The following is a 20,757-nucleotide window of genomic DNA, read 5'->3' on the forward strand; positions in this document are numbered from 1 at the left end:
ACAATAATATCCTAGATGTTATAAGAACTTCTCTTACTTTTAAAATCTTCTGATCTGCCCTGGAATCTGCTCAAGCAGTCTGGCCAAATTTTTTGTTGTTTTTAATTTCTCCTCTTTGAATATTGCTCTGGGGTTTTTTTTCTAAACTTCTTAGAATATCCTGAAGTGAATGATAGTGTTTTGCTTTGTGTGAATTTGCTGTTTTACTCAATGGACCTCCACTCCATGCAAATATCTTGAAAGAGTAGTGGAAACATACAGCTAGAAACAGAACACAAATGGGAAGTTGTTTTTATTTATTTTGTCATCTTTTAATCTCCTATTCAGAAAAATAAGAATGTTTTGTAATTGAGCTATCAACTTAGTAGGAGCATTTGCATTTTAATTGCTAAGCAATATCAGAAAAATCTTCAATTTAAAGTAACTAGCTTTTTTGTCCATCTTTGCTATGTTTGACAGTTTCTATATGAATAGTAATTACTAAGGCTTAATGACTAAGGTGGTGAAATAAATGTGTATATATATGGCTCTGCTTGAAGTCCACAATGCATACCTTCTGTTTGCACTATTTCTTTGGCTAATATTTTGGTCATATCTGTCATGTTCAACAGGAATAAGGTTCATAGTGCTTTGAATGAAAACTTGGGAAGCTTTAAAGGTTTGAAAGTAGGGCATCTGTCTGAATGACTCATGTCCCATGTTATAATAAACTGCACCAGTCCGGCTGCTGGAAGCACGTCTGGGCTAGGTCAGTGAGGTCTCCTCTTGTGATATCATGTAATGATTCTAGGTATTACATCCACAGAACAATAGTGATCAGGAAATGTTCTTCAGTCTTTTTGATCAAACGTATATTGGGCAAGAAGTAGTATCTTCAAACTTCATCCTAGCAATGACTAGCCTTTGTTTTTCTCTTCTATTCTATGATTTTAAGAGCTCTGCTATCCTGCTTTCTGGCCATGGTATGGACTTGTACATTACGGATGTTGATACAAACATGACTGAAAGTGTTTAAGACAGAAAGTCTCTTAATATGTGAAAGAAATAATTGACCCCCCCTTTAATGTGCTACTACTGCTTTCCTAAGTTAAAGCCATAAACTTGTACCTTGGTTTCATACATAGTCCCAGATATTTTATGTGACTTCTGCGAATTTTGTTGAAATGCATTAACTAGTTTAATTAGCTAAGTATATTTTTCTCTTGTGTGTATTTTGAGCATTGCTGGAATGGATTAAGCAATGATTTATGTACTTTTGTGTCCATTTCATCCTGTAGCTGTTTTAAATAGAGAAAGTAATGTGAAGGTACTCCTTTGTGGATACTGATTTCTATGTAGAGATGACAAGTAAAAGATTTGTCACTGAAAATTCTTTTTTATTTCCACAAAACTTGGATAGATATGGCTTTTATGTATACCTATATATATATTCAAATATGTTAGATATAGTGTATGAGTATTATATGAATAATTTATAATAAGATAGTTTTCTAGGAATGCGAATTCTCTTAGGAAAAGCCTATAATATCCCAGAAATTGATTAAGATCTTGTGGGTTTTTTTCAATGCAGTCTCCACTACTCGCCTCCTATGTGCTCCTAAATCTAGTGATGTGATTCTTAGGTTTCTTACATGAAGACTTTATCACCTATGTGCAAAAAAAAAATGCATATTGCCTTTGCTTCTTTTAGTGGATTCCAGAGAACGCTGGAATAAGATCTTTATCTTTCCATGCGCTCTCTTTAGATATTCAATCAGTCCCAACATTTTTCCTATCCAGTTTCCACAGCATGGACGTGATGAATTTCTGTCCAGGACCTTCACAACCCGTGTACCCTCGGTTGGCAAATCTCCACTGGTAGCCAGCATAGGTGTTGATGGCAATGGAGGAAATTGAGCCATGGCTCCTGGGAGTGAGGATTCCTCCCCCTCCTCACTCTCTGCCTCCATTCAGCATGGGCTGATGGTAGTGTCCCTGTGACCCAGAGAGGTAGGTACCTCATACATCTCTGGCAGCCTGGCCAAACTGTCATTCTGGGTGGAAGGATGACACCATTCCAAACCATCAGTCTCTGAGTCAGTAAACTCCAGTCCACTCAAATCAATTTCCTCTTCCACTAGTCTCTTGTGGTCTTTGATGTTTCCGACGACCACTTCATCTCGCAAGTCCAATGGACTTGTTTGTGTGGCCACCAAGACAAATGTAATCCACAACGGCCGACCCATATTGTCAATTACAATATGAGGGTATACATAAGCCAGACAGCACTACCCTCAAGAACTTCCAGACCAGGCCCAACTACAGACCTGTGGGCACAGGCTCTGGGCAAAGGTACAAAATCAATGACAGAATTTGTTTCACCTTTGTAAATAACTATTGAGTGGTCAGTGAAGCCACTTGATAGGGAGGAAGCAACTATAACTCCATCACACTGGGGCAGAGGGTAACTTGGTTACCCTGAAGGGCATCCAGCAGGACCATGACAAGGTGTAGCCTCTGCAGCTCTGATTGCAAATTAGATCCTCTGTTTCATTGTTGTAAAACTGCCAACAACAATATTAGTACATAAGATATCTAAATATGAAAAAAATTAGCTGTTTCCTCAACAGTTGGCTTTGCTTCTCTGTTACTGGATGTTGCCTATAAATAATTAAATACATACATAATCAACACATATTTATTATTTATCTGAATGATGTGGCAAATTTTTAAACAAATCAAAAGATCAAGTAGTGTGCTGAAGACTTGCTCATGCATTGAGATGAGTGGGGTTCTTAGGAGGGAAAACAAGACTTTTAGCTCTGTCACAGGTCATGATGTTCTCCTGTGGTGCAGGAAACTACACCTGTACATGTGTATAACTGTGTGAATATATGTGGCTCTCAGTATCAAACTGATGTTTAAGAGCTCATTTTCTGGTTTGGCAGAGGCGGGCTTTGGACGGTCTCAAAAACTTAGTCATTTTAAAACTGTACTTTACGCTAGCAAAACTATGCTTGTGTGGATGATGCCTAACCTAGGAAAATATTTCTTGTACCCATACAAGTTGTATCAGTGATGTATCTGCCCATGAGGGAAATAAGCCATATCTGTAATTTTTCCTTCTATGATTAATTATATATTAGGAGATTTTACTAGAACAGCTCTGTTGGTCAGAAATTGCACTTTACCTCACCTTTGGCTGACAGAGCTAAGGAAAAAAAATGTGTTCAGAGGTGTAGGTGGCCCAAATGAGAATATAAATCTTTCAGCTGCCTGATTCTGGAGAATATGAATTTCCCTTTAACTCTACTCTTCCTTGATTACTGCTATGCACTTACCCAGAGGCTGATGAATGCTGCTTTTCAAAGCTGCCATGCTGTGCCATCATCAGTTGCTAGCGCTTTTACTTAGTTATTATTATAATACAAAGACCAATTTGTCAAACTCTGACAACTGTATGAAAGTACCCAACTGCTGGTTTAAGCATCCTTGGCACCGGGATTTGAAAATTACTCTAGCTCACCATCTTCCCCTAAATTCAGCGTAAGTCTGCTGGTCTGAATAGTATATAAGTTAACAGATTCCTTCAGGTTGAGAAACTGGCTAAAAATACCCAATAAGGCTTATTTCATTACTGCAAACAATACTGCAGATACCTAGTTAAATAACTGTAGCAAAAAGCCCTGCCTCAGAAGTCTGTAACCTTCCTTAATTGTTTGGGTTGGCATGCATTTGTTATTGACTGGAAAGAATTCACTGTTCATGGATATGCTTGTTGTATGGTTCAGGGTAACTGTATGTGTTGAATGATTTAGTGATACATGAAACATCTGCTCTACTGGATCTTAGAATGTTTGCAATTTTTATACACTGAACCACTGGCTTATGCCTGGCTGTTGTACAACTTGCAAGACCTTGATGCTAATGAGATAAATTAATTTCCTTTCAGTATAACAGCTGGTATTTGGATGGTCAAGGGATAAAACCTCTCCCTTGAAACTTGCAGAACTCTTCTGATTTAGTCATAGAGTCACCATGAACAAGAATACCTGTAGTCTACATGGGACGAGCAAAAGTGTGAGTAGAAGGTTTTCTTTTCCTTGCTTCTATTTTTGTTATCAGTATTCTTCCATACTACTTATGTGTTGTAGTAACCTTTCAAATACCACTTTCTGAGTAGGATAGCAACTGTGTTAAAATCTTTGTTAGTTGTACCCTATTGTAACTGTAACCTAAATAAATATGTATGTGTGAGTTGCACACACAGAGATAACATTATTGAATAGTACTAGGTTTCTGAGTGATTTTTTGTAATTGAGACATTCATTTTTCAGTGTGTATTTTACACAGAGTTATTAAAAATGAGTTTTTTCTTGAGCATTCATTGAAATGTAACCTTACATGTTATCTACAATGTACTTAGTCATAAATGTATGCCCCTGCATAATGCATTGTTGAAAGGTTGGCTGTGTAATGTTCCAGGAAACCAGTGTGAAAATATATGCATAGATTTGGATGAGGCTTAATTTTATTTGTTTTCTGGTCTTTGTGGTGTTTTTTTGTCCTATGTGTATATGTCTCCCAGTGTCCAAGAGTATTACTGAAACAGAAAGGTTTGGATGCTGCTGTAGCCTTTTCTGTCTTCCAGATTCTCATGGAACAACATTAATGTGTGATATTAGATACCAATGACTCTGCCTTACAGGCACAGATAAGAACTGAATATTCCTTTCTAATATGCTACTGCTATGTTTAAGCTTTTGAATATGCCTCTTCTAATAGAGAAGGACACTTTATTTAAGTTCTTTGATAAGTGGTAAGGAAAGAAAAGTTCTAGTGTGCATCTACAAGGACACTGCATCTACAAGGACAGATGATACAGTTATATTTCCTTGTTTTCTGAGGGGCTCCCAGCTTGTATGTAAACAGAGTTCACCTGAGAAATATTCCAAATCAGTCTAGATCCAGATTATTTTAACTTCCAATGAGTATCTTCCACTTTGCCCTGTAATGATACTGGGACTGCTGTCTCTGCTTTGTTGCCAATAATGCCTTGATGTGTCTGCTTCCTTCTCCCCTTTGCTGCTTCTGTTTTCTAATCCAACGCAGTTGGTTGTTGGACCAAGAGGATGAGCTTAGTTGACTTTATTCCGAATTACTCAAGTTTCTTCCTGTTGTCTCAGGTGTGGAAAGGCAGCACAGACATCTCTGACTGGGCCTGGTGTGGAGCTTCCTGAATGTGGCAGGCTGTATCTACTTGAGCTCCTGGGTGTTGGGAGCTGTTGCTCTTTTTGGCTTATTCTTAAGAATTTCTTTTTTTAATAAAAGTTCTCTCTGTGTAGATAACATTTTGTTTCCTGTAATTTTACTGTACATGTTATCAGCATATGTATGTAGAGCCATAGGGAGAAAGGGACAGAAGTATGCTAAATTCGTCGTGGTGCCACGGTTTGAGATATGGATCAAATACACAGCCTGATAATGTCTCAACAAACTGAAGACAGGTATTCAGAGTGCTTAATGAAGCTTCACTATTGCTGTTGTCTGACCTGCTGAGGAATTATGTGAAGCATGAGGCTGCCCATAAAATTTTTAAAAGACTGCAAAGCATAAAATTTTAATGCTAGATGATCTAATGAGATTTGGTCAATCTGGGGGGAAAGACCAGCATTGTTTCAGTTTAAGTTAACTGAATGATTTTTTGTCAAATCTATTCATCTTTATTAATTCAAAGTATCGTCATATTGTAGTACAAACATCCTAGTACATATTTTGTCAAATTAAGTTCTAAAAGTTCAATAAACATATTGAACGTGTCGGGCCCTGAATGAGAATTCTTTAACCAACAAAATAAACTTCATTATTTTTACTGTTAAATCCTAGGACATCTTGCTGTGTGAACTTAATCATAACCACCTGCAGCTATTTTTCTTTAAACTGGGTATATAAAATATTTCCTACTGTTTGTTTGCTGTTTTCAAGTTGCAAAATACGTAATCCCTAGAAATTATTTTAAGCCATGTGGTAGTATGTTCTTTAAATAATTCCTTGACTACTGCTTTTGGGGAATAATGGCACTACTTGAATAAAAGGGACTTTGGAGAAATGTCTCATTACACTTGTTGAGTATAGCCAAAGTTTTCATGTCATATGATGGTGACATCAAATCTCCCATCTTCCTACATGTCTGTCAATTTGAATTTGCATTGTCAAAGTTATCCATGGTCTGCCAGACCAGGCATTTAATCAAAAGACCACCTAATCAATATGTAAAAATGTCACCAGTGAACTGAATAATCTTAAAAAGAAAAGTGGAATATGGCTTTTATTTTTATTTCACGGGATGTTGTCACATAGCTTTCAAAAAGGTTTTTATGTTTCTAGGAAGTGTGGCAAATGAAATCTTGGTTCAGTGGTTTCAAATGTCACTGAACATAATTTATCTAATATAGAAGATGAACCTGCAGATATGTGCAAACATTTTGGTTTTTTCACCAAATGTATATCCAATTGTGCATCATGAACTATTTGAAGCTTACCTTAACAGTGTAGAACAATAGAAACTTCAGATAGAAAAGACATTTTTAATTTTCCATTTTTTTCTGACAATACGACGTCTAGTACTGTTTTAAAAAAATCATTTGCAAGTGATCTTATCATTGAAAATATGTTGTTAATATTAATTTTTATTCTTCCTCTAATAGATTTTTATTCCATTGCTTGTTCTTCATGTCCGCAGACAGCACAATATGTATAATCCTGCTAGTCTTCCACCCTCTCCCTGGCTGGTTTGCACAGTATTGCTATTCATTCTTCTGTTGGTAGCCTATGGAGTTGCATTTAAGTGTGTGTTGTAATAAAGGTTTATATAATAGTCTGCTATTTCTTTCACTCTTGCTCACAGTATTCAGTGAGGATGTCTGCATTTTTGTCCTTTCAGTCTATGTGTACCATTTGTCTAGCCCCTCTTAGTCAGTTTTCTTAGGTAGCTTTTTGTTTGTTTAAACGGGTTCCTTATAAGTAAATTCCTCCTTTCCTGAAATGCTTATTTTTCTGGTGTCTTGAACTGCTTAGAATATTCTAGGTGATTTATTGCTTTAACTTCCATGATTTACCATCTGCTACTTCTGAAAATACAGCTAAATGTTCTTTCCCTCCCTCCTTCCCTCTAATTTGGTTCTCTCCCCACCGCTTACAAAGTTACTTCTAGTATGGTATAGGGGTTTTAGTTAGTACTGATCTGCTATGGAAAGAGACTTTTTGGAATGTTTTTATAATAAAACACTGAACTTTATTATTTGTGTTTTAGAAGGGCTTAATATTATTTTCATAACTGGATGAACAAGCCAATGTATTTCTACACACAGCTTTACAAATTTCAACATAATTTGTTCTTTATCAAAACCCATGATGAAATACATTACTAATTGGTATTTTTAAAATCAAACTTTCAGCCTATCTTCAGTTAAATTAGCACAGCTTTACTAGTGATTAATACACCATCAATAGTAAATAACTTTTGAATAGAATATTATAATAACTAGATTTCTATGGGAGTATACTGGAGGCATATTTGGTCAGCTAAAAGAAGTAAGATTCTGCTTTCAGGTGATGAGAGTGCTAGTATATGCGGGGAAAAGAATGAAGTCTGAATGTTACACTGTGTGGGTGTTCATCTTGGAACATTGTGTCAGAAGTGAGCCAACTCTTGTGAAATCAGAAAGTAGTTATATTGCAAGAAAATGAACCAACCAAGAGGATATGTTTAGCAACTGGGCCTGCTTAAACTGTGTAATTTCAACAGCTTCAACAGCAACAAAAAAAAGGAACAGGGGGCAGAAAACAAAATTAGAGCTTCAACAGTATTTGGTCAGCCTTTTAGCTTAAGAATATCTGTAAAAGCCTAGAAGTGTGAGACTGTTTTGAATTCATAAATGTATTACATGTAAAAGGTGTATTTTCAACAACTGTAATTTCTGGATAAACAACAGATCACTAGTAGGAGACAAAATGGCTGTCTCATTCTATGATCAAAACTTTAAAAGCAAAGCTGTGACTACTGATGGGATCAGATGATGCTGGACCTCAAAAGGGAATGCTCAGAGAGATTGGAGCAAAGCTTCTGAGAGCTTAGCTGCATGAAGAAGTTGCGGGGGGAGTGAGGGGTGTGGAACTCATGCGAATGCAAAGCAGACATGGAGCACCCATACTAGATGAAATGCAAAGGAAGGCGGAGAGCTATTTGCAAACAGCTGACTCACTGAGATGTTTTCATCCAAAGTACTTAAGCCTAGATTGTGATAACCTTTGCTTATGATGGGGACGAGTGAAGAGGAAATTAAAGACTTCCTTTATTCCTATGCTCATTTCTGCTTAGATTATGACTCACAAAGACAACAAGAGGGAGGGGCTCTTTGTCCACCACTCCTTCTGTAAGCAAATGGTCAGGGAGAGGGAATGTCATCGTGTCTGTCCCAGCCAAATCCAGTACACTCCTCTGCTCACCAGCCAGAATAGCTATTCAGCAATAGGGGAAGATACTCTACATCAAAGAGTAGAATGATGTAGTTCTCTACAGAAAGTGTGAAGGAATTGCAAGTTAGTTCAATTCCAGGCCCTTTTCTGTCACAGTGCAGTTCTATCAGACAGCAGTCCTTGCTTCAGGTCCATAGTTCTAAGTAACCAATTCATCAACAGAAATGGGAGAAGCTTGCAGTGTTCCAGAAGCATTTTTCATAATAAATTTGCATTGCTTCCAAATAAATTGATTTTTCTTTCATTGCCAGTGGTTAGGACCATTTGTTAGCTTATAGAAGGATATTTAGAGTGAGATTGCTTGGACTAACCATTCTTTATTAATGGGAAGCAGTTACATTATGTATTCTTTGCCTTCTTCCACCCCTCCATCTGTAATACAGCCTTTGCAAAGGAAACAAGGGATAGAAAAGGCAGAGGTGGGACATTGCTAAAGGGAAAATTGAAGCCCATTCAGTAGTGCTACTTTTCCCTTAATGTCAGTTACTGTTGTTGCCTGGCAGAACTGACATTTTAAGCAGCAAGTTCCCTTAAGCAAAGCAGCAGCTGATGCATAGGAAATGCCCGAAGAAAGAGTAAGTAACGTGTGGAGCAACTTTAACCCTTACTGTATGTTTTCTAACATTCCTTCTACAGAGGTTAGTAACTTATGTCTATGGTGAGAGTCCAATCTGAGAAAGAATAGCTGGATTTGACCTCTAATAAATTAATTCCTTTAATAGTCAATTACTACTGATTAAATTGTTTTGGATTAATTTACTGTATTCACATGTGTACATTTGACTATCCATTTTAAATGTGGAATTATCTTTTGGAGAGAGAGAAAGGGTTATATAGCTGGAAGATACTGGTGTATTCCTGACAAAGCAATTGCAAATGTGTTCCTTCCCTCCCACTCATTCTGGATTTCTTCCTTTCTGTCTTCCACCCTCTCCAGCCTTTCATGAATGTTCTGACTGATGTTTCCAGCCATCCTATTCTGATCAGATCTCAAAATCTGTTCTCCATGGTTTTCTTCCTCCTGCCTCTGACGTTTCTGACATTAATGCACATGCTTTTGTCATCATTCTCTTTTTTCCATGACTCATCTCCTGGTTCAGCTCCTGCCTACCTTCTTAACTAAGTTCCAGCCTTTTTGAAGCAAGTCTTACCTCCTTATCTCAGACTTGGCCAGTACTTAGAAGTTTGCGACTTATAACTGCACCATTTTGGAACATGAAAATAGTCCTATCTGTATGCTAACTGACATAATGAACGTAACCTGTAATTCAAATGTCATCCATAATTATGCAGATTTAAAAATAATCTGTGGGCCAATAACATTTATTTAGTTTAAATTACATCAACAGAAGAATTCTCTTCATGGTTTGAATGGGTCTGACAGAGAATTATACAGCTCAGCTACACTAGCAAACCCTTGAAGTGTAGCTGAGTGTTTATGTTTTGGAGTTCTTGCACAGTTGTGTCACTGGCATCCTCTGTCCCAGTTCTTCCTATCTCCAGGGATAATTGTCTACATGTGAGGCTGTATCTTCCTAGCAATAGAGATTACTTTTATACTTCTGAATCTTTCCACCCAGTGCTGGAATTCAGGCAGTTTTTGAGAGGCACTGTGGATTGTTCAGGCCCTGTTTCATGGGAAGGTCTGGGATGTCTCAGCTATTTGTATCAGAATTACACCTACTTCTGTGTTTTACTGCTTACTAATTGCCCCAAACCAGTTCTTGTTCTCTGAAACCAGCTCCACCTCTCTGTTTTTTTCTGTTTGAGGGAAACTGCTCTCACCTTTGTAATCATTTACTGCAGTGGTGAAAATAAAATTAAATTAACCTGAAGGTCCCACTCAATGACTGTAAGAGAATATACTTACCTTTAAGAGTGTAAACTTAACCAAAAAAACAGATGAAAGGGTTAGGAAAGGAAAGGAAACAGTAAATAGATAACTGCAATAACTGAGGGCCTGGAGTAGATGAATTAGGAAGAAAAACTACAAAGATCAGGACTTTACACATTGCACTTCACACTGAAGAAGGCTGGTGGTCAAGGCAGGAGTACAAAAAAAGCATGAAGGTGGTGGATAATGTAATTAAAGCATAGTAGCATTAGAGATTCAGACAACATGGTCTCTCCCTATTTTTCTTTCCCGCTTATTTATTACTGTATATTTCTTATCCATGACTCAGTTTCTCCACACTGTTTTCTCTTTAAATATGAAGGTTGTCTTTCAGGCTCTTCAGCTGGCGATTGCTGCATCTTTTGATTCCTTCTTTCAGACCAAATTTTGAAATGGTGCCTAGGAGAAGGCTGACTGATGCTGATAAAGTGAGGGACACATAAGGGGAATGAGCATGTGACTGATGCACAGTATATATGGAGGGAAATGCAATATTGTGTAATTCCTTTCCTAAAGTACATTCCTTTCCTACTTATCTTTCACTTGTCATTTTAAATTGCAGGTTGTTGTGGTCAATATGTGTGGATTGTCCAGCTCATAGTTCACAAATGAGTTTCACCATGTCTAGTGCACACAGGCGACTCATGGGGGGTTACAAAAATGACCCAGCCTTGGATTGCCTTGAGGCCCTGTGTCTCTGGAGAGGCAACTCATGGGGAGCTGTGTAGACAGCTTAGTCCTGGGTTGTCTGATAAACCCTAAACTAAACAAGGTGGTGGCTGTGCCATTCAGAGAAACAAAACCTGAACTGAGCCTTGAAATCCCTTAACAAATAGTATGCCCTGAGTCTCAATCCAACCACTATTCAGTTGCCTGAGCAAGCAAGGTAAAAAAAAAAAGGGTTTCAGCTTCAGTTTCAAATGACAACCTTGTGTATTCAAACAATCACAGACCAACAAAGGAAAGATAAGGGGAAACTCCACTCAGATATGCATAATCCATTTAGGAATATATCATAATCCACTCAGACATAGTCATACACACCATTCCACAAGTCAGGGGATAAATACACTAAGATTCAGATTGGAAATGGGGGGGGAGTCACTTCTCCAACTATACAGTTGGCTTGTGAAGGAAACCCTTCCCCCCCTTGATTGGGATGCTGGTCAAGGTAACTTCCCCGGGATTGAAAGCCCTTACCTGGAGGGGTAAGTGAATACTGTTTATGCTTTAAGTTTGTAAACGCGTGTGTGCTTGTGGTTGTCTGTGAATCGCTTGTGGTTTTAATAATGTACTACTCTTGCCTTAAAAAATTGCAGTAGTGCATTCCTCCATTGTATCTGTAAAACCTGCAATAGTGGTGTGTTAAGTCTGTAAGTGAAGTTCAAGTAAATAATTTGCTTGAACCTTGCAGTTAAGTCTGTGAATGAAGTTCAAGTCGTTTGCTTGAACCTTGCAGTTAAGTCTGTGAGTGAAGTTCAAGTCGCTTGCTTGAACCTTGCAGTTAAGTCCTTTTCCGTCACATTACAAAATCTCTGTGCCTGTCAGAGTGCCTGCAATGGCTAAACCAACTGGTTCTCCAGCATGATGAGGTTCTTGACATACTTGCAATACAAATATTAAATAGTTTTAACAGAAATATACAAATGTCAACCATTTGGAAGTACGATATATATAAATGCTAAGAGTACTGAAGAGTAGTAAGAAGCAGTTACATGGAGGATGTTTGTAGTGGAACAAATATTGTAGTCACTGGCAAAATAATTTGCTAGATATTTTTGTGGAAAATGGAAATGGTTTCATACATATCGTTATAGAAAAACACAGATAACTCCCTGGCAAGGATTACTCTTCTTTGGTGTTGCGGTTTAAGCCCAGCTGGCAGCAAAGCACCATGAGACCGCTCGCTCACTCCTCCCCCCAACCCCCAGTGGGATGGGGAGGAGAATCAGAAAGGAGAAAGGAAAAAAAAAGTAGAACCTTGTGGGTTGAGATAAGGACAGTTTACTGGGACAACACAAGGAGAGAAGTTACAATAATAATAATAAAAGAATATGTAAAATGAGTGATGCACAGTGCAATTGCTCACCACCTGCAACCTGTCACTCTGCTACTTCCCCTGCTGTGATGCTTTCCCACAGTGCGACAGGACCCATCAGTAAACAAGGCATATTGCCTCTCATTTTCTGACAGTTTATTATACAATGGGGTCTCTTCAGTACATGTCACCTCCTCCTCTGGTGATATTCAGAAATTTTTGCCTTCTGGCCAGTCCATGATCACTTCCAAAATTCCTATGTGAGCTCGTTGTGTGATCAGTGCGGCCCACTTACTCCATGTGGCATCAGTCGCGTGATGTGTAGAGGAGACCCTCCCTTTGAACATCCAGCCCAGCACTGGCAGTCGGGGTGCTAAGAGGAGCTGTGTTTCAGTACCAACCACTTCCGAGGCAGCTCGAACTCCTTCATATGCTGCCAATATCTCTTTTTCAGTTGGAGTATAGTGAGCCTCAGATCCTCTGTATCCCTGACTCCAAAACCCCAGGGGTCAGCCTGGAGTCTCCCCAGGTGCTTCTGCCAGAGACTCCAGGTTGGGCCATTCTCCCTGGCTGTGGTAGAGAGCACATTTTTAACATCTTGTCCTGCCCAAACTGGCCCAAGGGCTATTGCAGGAACAATCTCCGGCTTAATTTGTTCAAAGGCTTTTGTTCAGGACTGCTGTGGTTTAACCCCAGCCAGCAACTAAGCACCACGCAGCCGCTCACTCACTCCCCATCCCCCCCCCCCAGGTAGGCTGGGGGAGAAAAACGGGGAAAAGAAGTAAAATTCCTGGGTTGAGATAAGAACAGTTTAATGGAACAGAAAAGAAGAAACTAACAATGATAATGATAACACTAATAAAATGACAACAGCAATAATGAAAGGCTTCGAATATACAAATGATGCACAGTGCAATTGCTCACCACCCACTGACTGACGCCCAATTAGTCCCCGAGTGGTGATCCCCCACCCCCACTCCCCCCATTTTCTATATTAGATGTGATGTCACATGGTATGGAATACCCCTTTGGCCAGTTTAGGTCAGCTGCCCTGGCTCTGTCCTGTGCCAACTTCTTGTGCCCCTCCAGCTTTCTTGCTGGCTGGGCATGAGAAGCTGAAAAATCCTTGACTTACACTCAACATTACTTAGCAACAACTGAAAACATCAGTGTTATCAACATTTTTCTCGTACTGAACTCAGAACATAGCACTATACCAGCTACTAGGAAGACAATTAATTCTATCCCAGCTGCAACCAGGACAGGGGCCCCATTTGAAATCATTTTTCTTCCAGGTCACTTGACAGGGAGGGCTTACAATCAGACTAATTTGGAATATGCATTCTCCAGACCCCCAAAATACCTAAGAAGGCCTGTGTTTCCTTTTTATTAGTCACTGGAGACATAGCTGCTATTTTGTTGATCACATCCTTTGGGATCTGACAATGTCCGTCTTGCCATTTTATTCCTAAAAACTGGGTCTCCTGTGCAGGTCTCTTGACCTTTGTTTTATGGCAAAACCAGCCCTCAGAAGGATTTGGATTATTTTCTTCCATTTCTCAAAAACTTCTTCTTCTGTGTTGCCCCATACGATGATGTCATCAATGTATTGCAGGTGTTCTGGAGCTTCACCCTTCTCCAGTGCAGCCTGGATCACTCTATGGCAAATGGTGGGGCTGTGTTTCCACCCCCGGGGCAGTCAATTCCAGGTGTACTGGATGCCCCTCCAAGTGAAAGCAAACTGTGGCCTTCACTCCACTGCCGAAGGGATTGAGAAAAACACATTAGCAGTATCAATTGTGGTGTACCACTTGGCTGCCTTTGATTCCAGTTTGTATTGAAGTTCTAACATGTCTGGCACACTTGGCAGTGGTGTGACTTCATTCAGGTCACGATAGTCAACTGTTAGTCTCCACTCTCCATTAGATTTCCACACTGGCCATATTGAAGTCCCACACTGGGACTATTAAAGGGTGAGTGAGGTTTGCTGATCACTCCTTGGCTCTCCAGTCGACAAATTGTCTTATGGGTGGCAATCAGGGAGTCTCGGTTCATGCAATATTGCTGCTGGTGCACTGTTGTAGCAATTGGCGCCTGTTGCTCTTCAACCCTGAGCAACCCCGCAACCAAAGGGTCTGAGGGTCTTCAGAGAGACTGGGCAAGGTGGACAGCTGTTCAGTTTCCTCCGTCTCCAATGCAGCTATACCACAGGCCTTTTGGGTCCTTGAAATACCCTCTCCTGAGGTAGCCTATGCCGAGAATGCACAGGGCCTCTGTGCCAGTCACTATGGGGTGTTTATGCCACTCATTCCGAGTTAGACTCACTTCAGCTTCCAATACAGCTGGCTGCTGGGATCCCCCTGTCACTCCAGAAATAGAGATGGGTTCTGCCCCTTTATAGCTTGATGGCTTTAGGGTACATTGTGCACAAATGTCCACTAGAGCCTTATACTCCTGTGGGTCTGATGTGCCAGGCTATCGAATCCACAGCATCCAGTAGACCCGGTTGTCCCTTTCCTCCACCTGGCTGGAGGCAGGGCCCCTCTAATCCTGGCCATAGTATTTGTTACTCACTTTTTGTAAACATGAAGCGGAAGTCCCTTCAAGAGGATCAGAAATGAGATCAGCCCTTCTACTCTGTCTGGGGAACTGCCCGCTGTCAACTGGAGCAGCATTTTTCCAGGAGGAATCCTCTTTTTCTGATTGCTTTTTCTCACAACTCATGTACCTGTGCATCTAGGGTTGAGGTAGGTTCTCCATCCCACTTCCTCATGTGGTTTCCATGGTCACGCAGGTAAAACCATAGGGTAGCCCATTGTGTGTACATTCTATCTCCTCTTTCCTGAGCACAGAGGAACACTTACTCCTAATAGCTGAGATCCGGGCCCACACAGGTGGGGAGAAAGATATATCCACTTTGAATTTCTGGAACTCCTGGGACAGTTCCTCTACAGCTGAGACACAGGCCTGTAGGGAGGAAGAGAGACTTCCTTTGTATTGCTGGAGTTGGACAGCCACTTCATCCACCATTTGTCCATTGCCTTCTTTCCAGGACATTAGTGCCAGTGAGTTGGCATACGATGGTGGTGCACTTCATAGAAACTTCTGCCACATGGGTTGTATGCATTGGACTTCCTCTGGATCTGTGGGTGACTACTCATTTTCCGGATTATTTATAAATCACCTCTAGCACGGCTAATTCCCTCAGGTACTGGATACCTCTCTCCATGGTGGTCCACTTGACTAGGTGACATGTAACATCTTCCTTGAAGGGGTATCTTTCCTTCACACCTGACAGAAGTTGCCTTCAGGGGCTGAAGACTTATGTCTTTTTCCCAATTGCTTTGTCAACGCCCCCTTCCCTAGGCAGGGATCCTAGCTGCTTGACTTCCCTACCCTCTGGTTCCGAACTATTAGACCCATTATCCCAACATTGGAGCAGCCAAGTAACAATGTGCTTGCCTGGATGGTGACCAAAATCCTTTTGCATATCACTCAACTCAGGGATAGGGATCAGGTGATTATCTCAGGTTCTGCCTCTTCTTCCTGTTCTTCTGATGACCCAGGTTCCCCTTCATCCCTCACTAAGCGAACTGATTTCTTTGTGCATTTCTTCTTCTGTATAGGGGTGACTGATACAGGCTTGGGTTGGTTTGCTGGTTCAGCTGCAGTGCCTGTCACTGGGATTTGAGTAGCCGCAGTGCCTGTTGCCTGGTTTGGGGTAGCCACAGTGCCTGTGGCCAGGGTTGGGGCAGTCACAGTGCCTGTCGGTCTGTTTTCCCTCCTTTCCACCTGAGGGTGCTGCATAGTATGAAGCAGTGTTTGGTAGATATTGGCCAAGGCCCAGCACAGTGCAGTAAGTTGTGCCTCTTTGGAACAGCCACAGCATTTTCTTTTTAAATAAGCTATCACTTTATCGGGACCCTGTAGTTGTTCGGGAGTGAAGCTCCAAACTTTGGAGGCGAAAAGTTCTCTAGATACCTGCCCATATTCTCCCACGTGCCATGCCACCCATGACAATTCAGCCTTGGGGCAGATCTCTGGGTGGTATTCTTAAGAAACGTTTTTATAGCCCTAAACAAGACCTGAAACACATTCAGGAGGCATAGCAATAGCAACATGCTGGCTTGCGCAACCCAAGGATATTAAAAATTCTTAAAGCTGTTGTAATTAGCCTGAAGGAGAAAGGGGAGATGAACGAATCGGAGAAGGTATCCCCCCCCTCCCCGACTTCCCCATCGATTTGGTGCGATTACCAACAAATTCCGATAGAAGGCGCCCGAGGTACGGGAATGACAACAATGCCACATACAACTGCTGACTCAACCTCATGACCAGTGATGTAATCATTTCATAAGTCGGCATTACCCAGTATAGCAAAAAATCCCGATCCCTCTCCCAGAGGTGATAAACATCACTGCAGTGCATATAAGAACTTACATAATACCACCATATGAACAAATGAACATTGCAACCAGTGGCTATTTAACAAATATAAAAAATGTGTATAACAAATTTCTTTTAACATGCTCTGACCAGATTTGTCATTAGCTCACCCCTTCTTGCCCCACGTTCTGAGCCAAAAAGGACTGTCGTGGTTTAAGCCCAGCTGGCAGCAAAGCACCATGAGACCGCTCGCTCACTCCTCCCCCCAACCCCCAGTGGGATGGGGAGGAGAATCAGAAAGGAGAAAGGAAAAAAAAAGTAGAACCTTGTGGGTTGAGATAAGGACAGTTTACTGGGACAACACAAGGAGAGAAGTTACAATAATAATACTAATAAAAGAATATGTAAAATGAGTGATGCACAGTGCAATTGCTCACCACCTGCAACCTGTCACTCTGCCACTTCCCCTGCTGTGATACCACCTCCATCTCACAGCCCACTCCCCAGTTATATACTGAGCATGACGTCACATGGTATGGAATACCCCCTTGGCTAGTTTGGGTCAGCTGTCCTGGCTGTGCCCCCTTCCAGCTTCCTGTGAAAATTAACTTTATCCCAACCAAACCAAGGGCATTTGGCCACTGACAGCAACAGGAGACATGAATAATTTGAAACAGAATGCGAGTAACAGTTGAGTACTATTAAAGTTTGAGTAGGCTGACAAGAGCACTAAATTTCAGAATTAAGACTGCCCCTGAACTCCTAGATTGTGCTCTTGTTATTGGAGTTTTACAATTTATATTGTGTTCCTTTAGCAGTGGCTTTCAGAAACAGCTGTGACTGTATGTGCAAAATGAGCTTTGTTTTCTTATATGCTATACACTTTTTTCTTTATGACACTTGCTATATACGCCACCTTCTATCTGTGTACACATACATGTCTGCACACACAAATACAGAGCCTAGAAATGCAGAAAGCATATGCTGTGAATGTACATCAGGAAGCTTTAATGAAAAAAACAATGATCAGCTTTCCTTAAATGAATACATAATTCCATTCAGAAAAATTTCAAATATAGTCCTGAAAACAGATAATAGCTGTATTGGCTTTGTGTGGCAAGGTTTTGGTAGCGGGGGGGTTACAGGGGTGGCTTCTGTAAGAAGCTGCTGGAAGCTTCCCCTATGTCTGACAGAGCCAATGACAGTCGGCTCCAAGACGGACCTGCCACCGGCCAAGGCCGAGACAATCAGCGATAGTGGTAGCACCTCTGTGATAACATTTTTAAGAAGGGAAAAAAAGTTGGGACAGACAGAAATGACAGCTGGAGAGAGGAGTGAGAACATGTAAGAGAAACAACCCTGCAGACACCAAGGTCAGTGAAGAAGGAGGGGGAGGAGGTGCTCCAGGCACCAGAGCAGAGATTCCCCTGCAGCCCGTGGGGAAGACCATGGTGAGGCAGGCTGTCCCCCTTCAGCCCACGGAGGTCCACGGTGGAGCAGATATCCACCTGCAGCCCGGGGAGGACCCCACACTGGAGCAGATGGATGTCCGAAGGAGGCTGTGACCCTGTGGGAAGCCCACGCTGGAGCAGGCTCCTGGCAGGACCTGCAGATCTGTGGAGAGAGGAGCCCATGCTCGAGCAGGTTTTCTGGCAGGACTTGTGACCCCATGGGGGACCCACGCTGGAGCAGTGTGCTCCTGAAGGACTGTACGCCGTGGAAAGGACCCACGCTGGAGCAGTTCGTGAAGAACTGCAGCCCGTGGGAAGGACCCATGTTGGAGAAGTTCATGGAGGACTGTCTCGTGTGGGAGGGACCCCACGCTGGAGCAGTGGAAGAGTGTGATGAGTCCTGCCCCTGAGGAGGATGAAGCGGCAGAAAATAACGTGTGATGAACTGACCATAAACCCCCTTCCCCATCCCCCTGTGCCGCTGAGGGGGGGGGTTGGTAGAGAATCCGGGAGTGAAGTTGTGCCCGGGAAGAAGGGAGCGGTGGGGGGCAGGTGTTCTGAGATTTGGTTTTATTTCTCATTACCCTACTCTGGTTGATTTGTAATAAATTGAGTTAATTTTCCCCAAGCTGAGTGTGTTTTGCCCGTGACGGTAATTGGTGAGTGATCTCTCCTGTCCTTATCTCGACCCACAAGCTCTTTGTTGTATTTTCTCTCCCTCTCCAGTTGAAGAGATGGAGTGATAGAATGGCTTTGGTGGGCACCTGGCATCCAGCCAGGGTCAACCCACCACAGAGCAAACTTGTTTTTCTAGAAAATAATGGATTTCTCTCACCTAGTGCACTGCATTCAGAGTAACTTGAGTCTGGTCACCTTACATAGCATCTCACATGGAACAATGCAAACTTTCCTCCTGCCAGCCTATGAACAGGGGAAGCTGTGTGATCTGTAGCCCCTGGGCAGATGCTTCTGGTGGCTTGAGGTTGGGAAACATAGTAATATCCATCAAAGTGCTAGTTAAGTCTTCATGTTCTTGACTATTTCCTTCAGCATTGCAGCATCTGGGAAAATCTGGTTTGTCCATTATTTTTTTTTTTCTCTCTCTCTCCTTTTTAACTTTGATATGATTTGGACAAAAATCCAGCTTCAAAAAAGGAAGAAAATGTCCAAGTTCTGGGGAAGTTCTGCTTTTCATTAAATTCCTTTAACAATTATAATTTGCAAACTGGTTACTAGAATCTTTCTATCGTATCTGTATTGAATTAATACTAATTTACCCAGTAACAGTTCTTTAGAGCTAAATCAAGCTACCTGTGGATTTTAAAGCACTTGACAATATCATTCTCTCATTTTTGGTCTCAGTGAAAAAGGGTTTTCATCAGGTTTCAGAGAACTTGTCTTTTGATAGATCTTCAATACAGTGTGAGAACACAGCTAACAGAAAGAGACAAGCAGCATTATCTTTAGCCAAGTCTGTGCAGCAAAAGACCTCTTAAAGTGCTGGTCTCTTCCTTCAGAACTTGGGCTGGGTTGATGTAAATGTTTTGATTTTCAAAGTGGATCTAGGAGACAAACCATTTCCAAGGTTTTTGATGAAACTTGTGGGTTGGTTGCAGCTCATGCTTTGGAGATGGATCTTGAATAATATTCCCCAAACCCAAATGAGACCCTGTGAGGTGTTTGTTCCATGTCCCTGTACAGAGAGAGATCAGAGGGAACAAAATTGTGCAGTTTGTCCTTCTATATTCCACTTCTGTTATTTGTACTTTTCACATTTAAATGCACAGAATAAACAGAAATTTTCCAGCTCCTCCCTTTGTCTCTTCATAGAACCAATTAAAATTGTCCCAGCCCACTATGCTTTCAGTAAGTCCTAACAAAAATAGCTTATTATTTTGATGCCTCCAAAAGACTGTTTGTGGGTTACCTGCCTCTGCCTTGTCATTCCACAGCTTGAAGAATAAAAGTGGCCTAAACTTGGTCTAGGGTTAGCACTCCTATCTCAGATCCTGCATTCTAGACAGCTATTTGTTCTTCAGATCTATCTGCTTTTCTTACTGCTCTGTACTCTGTTTCTATTCTCATTTCCCCTTTATTTTTAAATTCAGGATACTCTACCAACAGGCTCAATTACTAGTGAGTTCACCTTTTCTTTTTGATGGAATTTCAGTTGATGGAATTTCACTAAGATATGTGGCCCTCCTGAATACCAGGCTTTCTTTGGTACAACTTTCGAGCTTTGCAGTTGCTCTAGGTTCCTAGCTGTTAGCTTGCACCTATGCTTTTCAGACTTGCTTATAGTTATTTCATGGTCCTACCTACTGGTTTAGAACATTATTTGGATCTCTCATAGGATGTTGATGACCAGTCATCTTCCTTTCCTATGTAAGATCCAGAAAGCTAATGAAAGTAACTATGCAACATCCAAAATAAACTGTTACAATGTGTAAACTGAGCCAATTTCTGTTAGC

General features: G+C 41.1%; 1 protein-coding gene across 1 annotated transcript in view; it reads left to right on the top strand.

The window, feature by feature from the left end:
• PDE4D (phosphodiesterase 4D) overlaps positions 1-20,757 on the top strand; it is a 659,227-nt gene that overhangs the window by 88,169 nt on the left and 550,301 nt on the right. Inside the window, exon 2 of the mRNA XM_030004269.2 lies at positions 3,932-4,059. Within this exon, the coding sequence (XP_029860129.1) occupies positions 4,018-4,059 (42 nt within the window). The 5' untranslated portion in view covers positions 3,932-4,017. The remainder of the gene's footprint in view (positions 1-3,931; positions 4,060-20,757) is intronic.

This window comes from Aquila chrysaetos, chromosome Z, assembly GCF_900496995.4.
Source record: "Aquila chrysaetos chrysaetos chromosome Z, bAquChr1.4, whole genome shotgun sequence".
In the NCBI taxonomy this organism is placed as follows: Eukaryota; Metazoa; Chordata; class Aves; order Accipitriformes; family Accipitridae; genus Aquila; species Aquila chrysaetos.